This window comes from Corylus avellana, chromosome 3 (assembly GCF_965113065.1).
Source record: "Corylus avellana chromosome 3, dhCorAvel1.hap1.2, whole genome shotgun sequence".
Taxonomy (NCBI): Eukaryota; Viridiplantae; Streptophyta; class Magnoliopsida; order Fagales; family Betulaceae; genus Corylus; species Corylus avellana.
Genome location: NC_142492.1, coordinates 6,993,995 through 7,003,927, shown reverse-complemented (window position 1 = coordinate 7,003,927; position 9,933 = coordinate 6,993,995). Strand labels below are relative to the sequence as shown.

The window sequence follows — 9,933 nt, the reverse complement described above, 5'->3', positions numbered from 1 at the left end:
TTAATAAAGCATATGGACATATGTCAATTTTTTAAGGGTGTTGAAGTTGATTTTTATCAAATTTTGGATGAAAATTAGACGGATGTACAATTTCCGTTTTTAGCCATTATCAGGTACCATCTATGATATAAAATAAAATCGAAAGGACAAAAAATAAAGTTATTAAATTATATGGGGCAAAACAATATTTAACCCTTTTAATAAAATATTACATGCAATTTTATTTTTACACTTCTAAACGAACATTTTATGACTGGCTCTAAAAAACATCATTAGATTTTTTAGATGAATCATTAGTAAATTTTGGATTCATTGATTTTTTTAGTGCAATGTCAATTAGTTTGTACTTGAAAGTGTAAGTAAGGGTGGGTGTGTATAACAATTTTTTTAAAAAAAATTTCTTTTTTAATGGGTAAGATAGAATTGTATATATATATTTTTTTTGTATAAAACATGTGCTCTTAAAAACACCCAATGGATTTGGCTTAATTACACATGTAGTTTTTTCAATGTTCTAAATTTAATTTCATGTTCTCTCTGTCACATGAAAAATTTAAAATTAAATCTTAAACATTGAAAAAAAATTTAAAAAAATATGCAATAATTTTTATAACGGTACCTAAGCCAAATCCTAACACGTGCCAACATTGAAAAAACTAAGAAATGATGAGAAAGGTTTTGCGTTACTGGTGTTTCTATCATTACGACCATGAAATGATGAGAAAGGTTTTTAAATCCTTTTAAATGTGTGGACAAATAGAGAGAGAGAGAGAGGGAGAGATATGATCATGGGTAAATCAACTTTACCCCCTAAGTCGTAACTCTTTTTCAATTTAGCTACGTTTGGCAAGGGGAAGCCCCGCACTGTAGCTGGAACGGTACTGTTCTAATTACAGTGCAATCTGACACCAATCTTGACTTTGTAATTTTTTTTTTTGTTTTTTTTTTTAAAAAAACAAAGTATTAAAATTGGGTTAAAAATTGCTGCACGTGAATTTTTTTTTTTTTAATTTTTTTTTTCAAAGAAAAAAAAAAAAAAAAAAAAGGGAGGAGAACGATGGGGTGGCTGGAGCCACCCCCAGGCCGATCTGGGGTTGGTTCGACCACCCCCATGGCCAAGGGGGTGGTTCGGCCACCCCCTTGGCAAAAAAAGAAAAAAAAAAAGAAAAAGGAAGGGGTGTATTTGGGGGTGGCCGGAGCACCCCCAAAGGGCTGGGGTAGTTTCGGCCACCCCATACCGGCCGTATGGGGTGGCCGAAACCACCCCCAGCCCCTTGGGGGTGGTCCGGCCACCCCCAAATGCACCGATCCTTTTTTTCTTTTTTTTTTTTTTTTCGGGGGTGGTTCGACCACCCCCAGATCGGCCAGGGGGTGGTTCCAGCCACCCCATCTTTCCCCTCTGTTTTCTTCTCTCTTTTTTTTTTTTTTTTTTTTTAATATTTTGCTTAAAATTTTTTTTTTAAAAAAAATGAAAAAGCTGGCCAAATGTCAGCCCCGCACTGTAGCTGGAACAATGCCTTCCAGCTACAGTGCGGGGCTTTCCTTTGCCAAACATAGCTTTTAAGTCCTAATGTTTAAAAATATTTGCAATCCGAATCATCATTTATGGGAGTGTATTACAAATTTTTAAACATTAAAATTCAAATTGAAAAATAAAATCAAACTTTAGGAGGTAAAGTACATTTTCTCTTTTTTTTTTTTTTTTTTTTTTTTAACTCACCGTATCAGTATATGTGACTTGATAATGTTACAAATTCGTATACTGATACGTGCCAACAAATTATAAAAAACTTGTAGAATTACTCATAAGTCTAACATTACTCTTTAAGCATAAACTTGATTTATAGGAATAGGATAATATTTTTCTTTAGGTAATTATTTTTGGTCGTTTTCTCTATAGGTAATTTCAAGGCCTAGCAATAATCTGTCCACGACCTTTTGGAACAAAGAGCTTCCAAAGTGCTGGGGCCATATTTGCAGCTACTGTGGACATGTATGGCACTCACAAGTATCTCGTGATCTCTTGTTTACCTCGGTCTCTATCAATGTATAATGATCTTGATTCCTTTCAGCCTCATATATACCTCTGTCACTGTCTTCTTCGTTAGTTATTGCATGACATGTCTTGGAATTATGTAAAATTTAAAGCTCCTATATTTGGTGGAAATTCCTCTACTTTTTATTTATTAGTTTAATTGCATTTCAACTTTATCTTTTTATTAGAAAACTTATCTATCTATGGTGGAGGGGATTGATATATTTAGTTAATCTTTAAAGCGGTTAAGTATATTAGTCCTATTAGTATTGTGCTTCGTTGTCCTGGGTGTGAGTACAACTTCAATCAACTACAGCAAAATCTCAGTGTTTGTGAATAATGATTAGTAAATGTGGTTTTGAACCAGAAGAATGTAAATGAACCATTCATCATCCAGATCATACTGTATACGGAGGATTGTAGCAATTTAATGCAAGAAGTAGGAAATATAATATGCATAAAAGGCATTGTTTGTTAATATTTTTTTTGGAAAATGTTTTGATATGAAAGTAAAGATGAAAGTCATGAAAGTAGTTGTAAAGCAGCGTTTTGAGTTGTATGTATCTGTTTTAAAAACAAAAAGGGAATGGTGGAGTGAGGGTGGGGAGCAAAATAAGGCTAACAGCTCTCCTCGGAATGCTCATATGGTGCCACTGGCCATGCTGTCGTAGACTGAATCCACACTTCTCATTTTCCTTTTTCTTTTTTCTTAGTAAAAAACCAAAAATTTAAAGAATAAATAATAATAATAAAAAAAAACAATATCCACTCTCTGCCTTCGATCATCTTCATCTTCTCTCTCTTTTTAAATTATTATTATTATTATATATATGTATGTACGCTACCACTCATCACTTCCTGTAATGGCGGAGGCTTTCCACCCTCCCTTTTTATGTTACCCATTAGTCTGACCTTTTAGCCTCTCTCTTTCTCTCTCTCTCTCTCTCTCCATCGCTGCCCCCCTTTGTAAACTCCCGTTCCAAAGCTTCATTTAAGTTTTCTCTGACTGCAAAACTTATCATGTACATTTATTAGCTCAGGAAAGAAAATATTTTTTCCATATTTTTTAGGGTTCTAACGTCCAAGCTACAACTTTTATTAAAGAAAAGAGGAGAAAACTCGAATACCACGGAGGTCCATGTTTGCTTCACATTGTAATAATAGCATTTTATTGGGAGAATCTGGGAATCTTTAGCTGTGCCTGCAGTCACCTCAAGGTATGCTTCTTCTGTTTTCTTTTTCTTTTCTTTTCTTTTTTCCCCCTAAAAAATAGATGTTTCCTGTGGGTTTCCCTGCGTATGTAGACTAGTAAGGCTTCCGGCTCCTCCTTTTCTTTGTGGGTTTGTGACAAAAATATGGAAAATAAAATAGAAAAAGAAAAGGTTCTGCAAAGTTCGTTTCTTGTTAGAGTTCTATAAAGTTTGAAGAAGAGGGAACCTTTTTCTAGTTTTTGGCATTTGATTTTATATTGTTGGGAAAGAGGTACGTTTCGACTTGCCACTTTACTTATTCTTGATTTCCTTTGCTTCTTCGTTTTGTTATTCGTTTTTTTTTTTTTTTTATTCTATCTTTCACTTGGTAATGTTTTCTGTTCCTACCGGGCACCGGCGGCTTTGTTTGTTGTAGGATCTAATGCTCTGTCCTTTTTTGTTTTGAGATTTTCTTTTTTGGTCCTTCAAGTTTCAATCTTTTTACGTTCTTTGGGTTGATTTACTAGCCGTTTGCGTCCAGCTCCCTTGAAAACTAGTCTGCCTCTTCCCCTTTCCGATTATCGTCCACTTGTTGTTTCCTTTCCTTCATAATTTTTGGTTTTGTTCTTCAAAAGAAAAGAAAAAGAATTATAGGAAACAAGAGAGACTGGTTTTGGAAAGATTATACTCGGTCTAATGTTTATGTTCCAAGAAATATGTAAGCCCAACAACACTTCGTTGGGTATATTGACATTGCACATTGCAGCCTCCTCTGCTTCTCTTGAGAATTTTTTTTTTTTACTAATTTTCTTTTTTCTTTTTTTGCAGAAGTAAGAATGGCAAAGGAGTACAGCGGATCCCCAAAGCATCATCAGCTGGAATCTAAGAGGAAGCGCCTCAGTTGGATCCTAGGGGTCAGTGGGCTGTGCATTTTGTCTTACATTTTTGGCGCCTGGCAGAATACTTCTGCCCCCACAAATCAATCTGAGGTCTACAATAAAGTCGGTTGTGATGGTGGATCACCTCCAGCAGGCAGCAGTGTACCGTCGGCGTCATCATCATCATCATTTTCATTGGACTTTCAAAGCCATCATCAAGTTGAGATCAACAACTCCGGTGGAGTCCAGAAGTTCCCACCTTGTGATTTGTCCTATAGCGAATACACCCCTTGCCAAGATCCAGTGAGGGGAAGGAAATTCGATCGTAACATGTTGAAATACAGAGAGCGGCATTGCCCCAAAAAGGAAGAACTCCTCCTTTGCCTGATACCTGCTCCACCAAGATATAAGACCCCTTTCAAATGGCCTCAGAGCCGAGACTATGCCTGGTATGGCAATATTCCCCATAGAGAGCTCAGCATTGAAAAGGCTGTTCAGAATTGGATTCAAGTCGAGGGTGAGCGTTTCAGATTCCCTGGAGGAGGCACCATGTTCCCCCGTGGAGCTGATGCATATATTGATGACATTAACGATCTCATTCCTCTCAAAAGCGGGAATATCAGAACTGCAATAGATACAGGCTGTGGTGTAAGTAGTTGATATTTCATTTTAACTTATTTACTTCTTGGGACGGCCTATGAAGTATGAAGGCAGCAGTTCTGTTGGAACCCACTAGGAAAAAGCCCTAGCCTCAGGGCTATCATTCCAAAATGATGAGGTTTTTTTGGGTCCTTTTGGGGTGATAGAGCATATGCGGTTAGTGCTCGTCCACCTTTACCTAATAAATAAGTAATGTGAGAGTTAGCACTTATGAATGACTTTCTATAAACCGCTCATTATATGTGAGCAACTCCTTTTCCCAATATGGGACTAGGGTGTTTACATCCCCGTTCACCGAAGACTTCTACATGATGTCATGTTTAAGCTGCCTGTCGATTAATGTAATTTGTGATTACCAAGTGTAGAATAGACGGGGATGGCAATTTGCTAATGTCTTGTTTTGGTTGTGGGTATTAAGGTAGCAAGTTGGGGAGCTTACCTGTTGAGGAGGGACATCCTGGCAATGTCTTTTGCACCAAGGGACACACACGAAGCACAGGTCCAGTTTGCATTGGAGCGGGGAGTTCCTGCTATGATTGGCATTATGGCTTCACAGAGGCTTCCTTACCCAGCGAGGGCTTTTGATATGGCTCATTGTTCCCGTTGCTTGATTCCTTGGCATAAATATGGTAAAAATATATGTATCTATGTCAATTCACAAACTTAAAACAATCAAACAATAAGGAAGATAGAAACGTTGTCCTTCATGCTTAACAATTACTAATTGCAAAAACTTAAATATGCTTAACACTGCAGTATGAAAATTTTGTAATCATCTGATCACTTTTTTTTTGCAGATGGTATGTATCTAATTGAAGTGGACAGAATTCTAAGGCCTGGTGGTTACTGGATTCTTTCTGGCCCTCCTATCCACTGGAAGAAACACTGGAGAGGATGGGAAAGAACCCAAGAAGATTTGAAAAAAGAGCAAGATGCAATTGAGGATGTTGCCAAGAGCCTGTGCTGGAAGAAAGTGATTGAAAAGAATGATCTTTCAATTTGGCAAAAGCCCATCAACCACGTTGAATGCATTAAGGTCAGGAAGTTGTATAAAACACCGCATATATGCAAGTCAGACAATCCAGACACTGCTTGGTACTACCACAGCATCTTTCACTCTTAGTTTTTCATTTGATAATACAAAAACTATTGTGGTTGACTCCATTTACCTTTGCATCATTTGTGCTGAAAAGGTACAGAAATATGGAAACTTGCATCACCCCACTACCAGAAGTAAGCAGCTCAGATGAAGTTGCTGGTGGGGGGTTGGAAAAGTGGCCCCAGCGCGCATTTGCGATCCCTCCTAGAATTACTAGTGGTTCAATACCAGGGATCACCGCTGAGAAATTCCAAGAGGACAATGAACTATGGAAAGACAGGGTGACACATTACAAGCGGATCATTCCCCTATCCCAAGGACGATACAGGAACATAATGGACATGAATGCCTACCTTGGTGGATTCGCTGCAGCCCTGTTAAAGTATCCCGTGTGGGTTATGAATGTGGTTCCTGCCAATTCGAAACAGGACACTCTAGGAGTCATTTATGAACGGGGTTTCATCGGGGCATACCAGGATTGGTGTGAGGCATTCTCAACATATCCAAGAACGTATGATCTCATTCATGCAGGTGGAGTCTTCAGCATATATCAGGACAGGTAGAACTTGTGAAGCAGATTCACAATTGCACACTGCTCAATGATCTTAGGTCTTATAATTATTCACTTTGTGATTGCATTTGTGTTTGTGTATTGAAGGTGCGATATCACCTACATTCTGCTAGAAATGGATAGAATTCTGAGGCCAGAAGGAGCAGTTATCTTTAGGGACACAGTGGAGGTCCTTGTGAAGATTCAGGGTATTACAGATGGAATGAGATGGAAGAGCCAGATTATGGACCATGAAAGCGGGCCCTTCAATCCGGAGAAAATTCTTGTTGCTGTCAAAACTTACTGGACTGGTGAAGCTACACAGAAACAAGACTAGTAAAGAGCTGTAGCGTACTTTCCATTTCTTTTTTCCTGCTGCATCTGTCTCTATGCTTGCAGCTTTTCGGGAGTTCTTTTTTTCTTTGGGAATTGTCATGTTTACTTGAGTTTTGCCAAAGCATACTTTTGCTGTTTAAATGAAAAAAAAAAAAAAAAAAAAAAGAGGTTAGTTTTCCTAGTGGTCATGTATTTTGTTGTATTAAGTTGTTGATATACTGGAGCAAGTTACAACCCCTACGGAAAGAAGATAAGGACAGTCGATTTAGCATAGAACGTCCTTGTCATTCATGGTCAGAAATTAGCATGGGAAAGGAGCCAATTTCCTTAACTCTACAAGTTGTCATCTGTGGTTTGGAAAGAGAGTCCAGGCATGATCTGAGCACCACACACTCTCTCTCACTTCATCAATGCGCTTCTCTTTCTTGGTGGCTATGCTTGGTGTGTCCTCTTGTTCTCTAAACTATAATAGTTTGTATTGACAACGGTTGTGTTTCAGCAGTGGTGTCACTAAAGTATGCCTCTCTCTCTCTCTCAGCTAGAGATTAACTTGGGAGTCTTTGGGACACCTTTTAATCCAAAACTTAAACCTATAGTTTTATAGTTTTGAGTTTAATTATGATATATTAACTACTTATTTGTGAGACTCTTTATATTAATTTTTAATTATGATATATTACCGAGTCATTTGTGATATAGTTTTTTTTGACATGCATTTGTGATATAGTTAGAATATAATTTAAATGATTAAGTTTACGATTTTTTATCGGCTTAAGCTTTTGGGATGTGTAATAATTTAACATGATACCATAACAAAGGTTTTGAGTTTGAATCTTATTTTCTTCATTCACTCTCCATTTCATTTAAAAATTTTGACGTGTTAGACTTTACTTGTTAAAGGAAAGTTTGAACTTACACGTGAATGAGAGTACTATAATATAAGTTAAAATGATTATTAGCTTGTTTGGTATTGTGTTTGAAAAATAGAGTTTTTAAGTCAAAAAATACTTTTTGACAAAAGCTTCATATTTAAGTTTTTGTTAAAAGTGTGTTTTGACCATTTTTTAGCTTTTTGGACTTTTAAAAGCGCTTAAATTTTTTTTTTTACTAAATGAATACTTTTTTTTTTTTTTTTTTTTTTCAAACGGACTTTTTGTGTGTTAAAAGCATTTTTAAGCTCCTTGAACTCACACCGAAATAGGCTTATGTCTATTCTTTTTTATTTATTAGCTTAAGTTTTTAAGATAAATGGTGATTTAACAATAGTAACTTTTTTTTATGCAAGTTAATATTTTCGACAAATGAAGGAACTGCTTGTCACACTTTTTAGAACATGGAATTGTATTCAGACAACCCTTTAGAGGCGGCCCAATGGGAGAAATAGAATTTTAGAAGGGAGGCAGGAAGGGTTGAGGGAGAATTTTAGATGATTGGAGAGATATATTCCCATCCAAAGGGGCTGCAACTATGCAAGGAGGGCCTTTCCTATATTGCCTAATTTCTAAGCTAAAAGTAGTGTTCCAAGGCGACCTTTTTTATTTTATTTTTTAATTTGCTTTGCCAAGGTGGAAGGAAGCATCTAGATAGAGGCCCCGGTGAAAGGCTTTATATTTCTAGTTAAGTAGATTGAAATTCCAGGGTCTAGAATGATACTAATCCACTCACAGCTAAAGTTTTCAAAAGCCAAAAGAATTATCTCCCAATGGGATAGAAACGTATGCTGAAGAGACTCTTCACTCTTCACTATTCCTATAAAGGGTACAAGAGAGATTTGGGGGATGGGATGGAGGGTGAAATTCTAGCTTACAGCATTCTCAGCAGATTCCTTGTAAGGGAGTTTGTTCCCTAAGTTTAGAGAATATGTCCAAAAAATCGCAAAAAACTTTTCACAGCAGACTCTCTAAATGAACCCTAAACATTATGATTGCTACAGTGGAACCTAAAACATTGGGTTCTACTGTTTTGGGTTCCACTATTGCAATCCTTATGATTATTAAAAAAAAAAAAAAATGATTATCGCTTTTCTCTCCTCTCATGTCTCACAATTCTCTCTCATCTCTCCTCTTATATATATATATATATATAAACAAATATTTTAATGATATAAAGAATGATTAAGGAAAGTTATTGGGGTGTATTTTGACATAGAAAAGCAAAAAATAGTTTGGATCCTTAAATATAAGGAAAATGACGAGTAAACTGCTGAAAATGCTCTCCCACCGATTATGCTTTCAGTAACATTGACATCATGTTTGGCATAAATCGTTGACCTGTTTATCGCTCACATTCCATACAAAATTTCAATACTCCAACTTTAAAATTTAATTTTAAACCGTGGCCCTTCCCTCATGAAGAGAGAGGGTGTTGAGTTTTAGTCATTCATATGTTGATGGTTACCAATATTTATAATAAAGTTGAATTTTCCTTTAGCTGTGGAGAATATGTGGGAAATCAAAAAGCTTATAGAGGTATTATTATTTTGGTTACTAAATAATTAAATTTAATTATGAGTAATAAAATTATACACGTCATTTTTATAGATTAGGTTGAAGGAAATTTCTTCAATCCAGTTTGGATGAAAAATCTGTCTTATATGAATTTGTAGGTTGAACTATATTACATTGAGTGTGGTATTAATTTGCAATAAATTATAGTAAAAGAATAGTAAGTCCTTTCTGTATGATTGGGCAGTTGATGAAAAGTGAAAAGCATAGGAAAATTTGAAGGTAAATGGCCTACCATTAGTCTGTGTTTTAGGAACCACTAATCAGGATGGATGGCGGAAGGGTAACGTTGGTAGCCTAAACTAGGAGTGGGCAAATTAACCGTTACCGTTTAACCGGCCGTCTACCGGCTTCGACCGAACCGATATAAACCGTAGCCGATATGCCGATATCCTTATCGGTTAAAAAAAGTATACCGGAATTCGGTCCGGTCCGGTCCGGTCCGGTTAAGCGGTTCTTATCGGTTAACCGGTTAACCGATAAGAAACCGGGATTTTTTTTTTTTTTTTTTTTTTTTTTAAGTCCTAGTCCCAAAACGGTGCCGTTTAGTCTTTTAGAGAGGTTTCCAAATTCCCACAAGTGACACAGGTTTCCGAATTTGTGTAATGGTGTTGCCCATGACTTATTTTCCTTTTGCTAAGTGACTTTAATTAGTTAATACTTTGTTTATTATTCATTAAT

At 36.5% G+C, this 9,933-nt stretch overlaps 1 protein-coding gene across 2 annotated transcripts; it reads left to right on the top strand.

Annotated features, from left to right (window-relative positions):
• The first annotated feature begins 2,863 nt into the window (after window positions 1-2,863).
• LOC132173696 (S-adenosyl-L-methionine-dependent methyltransferases superfamily protein) lies at window positions 2,864-7,422 on the top strand. 2 transcript variants are annotated; one of them, XM_059585269.2, is made up of 6 exons: window positions 2,864-3,252; window positions 4,054-4,751; window positions 5,182-5,392; window positions 5,561-5,858; window positions 5,957-6,421; window positions 6,521-7,422. In XM_059585269.2, exons 2-6 carry the CDS (start codon window positions 4,062-4,064, stop codon window positions 6,747-6,749), a joined length of 1,893 nt encoding a protein of 630 aa, XP_059441252.1. In that variant the 5' UTR covers window positions 2,864-3,252; window positions 4,054-4,061; the 3' UTR covers window positions 6,750-7,422. The 2 variants fall into 2 exon arrangements, with proteins under 2 accessions (XP_059441252.1, XP_059441253.1); XM_059585270.2 differs by lacking the exon at window positions 2,864-3,252 and adding an exon at window positions 3,774-3,943.
• The last annotated feature ends 2,511 nt before the right edge of the window (window positions 7,423-9,933 follow it).

Coding starts and splice junctions, on each gene's coding strand:
- LOC132173696 (XM_059585269.2), top strand. CDS start 4,062: ATGGCAAAGGAGTACAGCGGATCCCCAAAGCATCATCAGCTGGAATCT. Junction 5,859..5,956: donor GACAATCCAGACACTGCTTG/GTACTACCACAG, acceptor TGTGCTGAAAAG/GTACAGAAATATGGAAACTT. Junction 6,422..6,520: donor TTCAGCATATATCAGGACAG/GTAGAACTTGTG, acceptor TGTGTATTGAAG/GTGCGATATCACCTACATTC.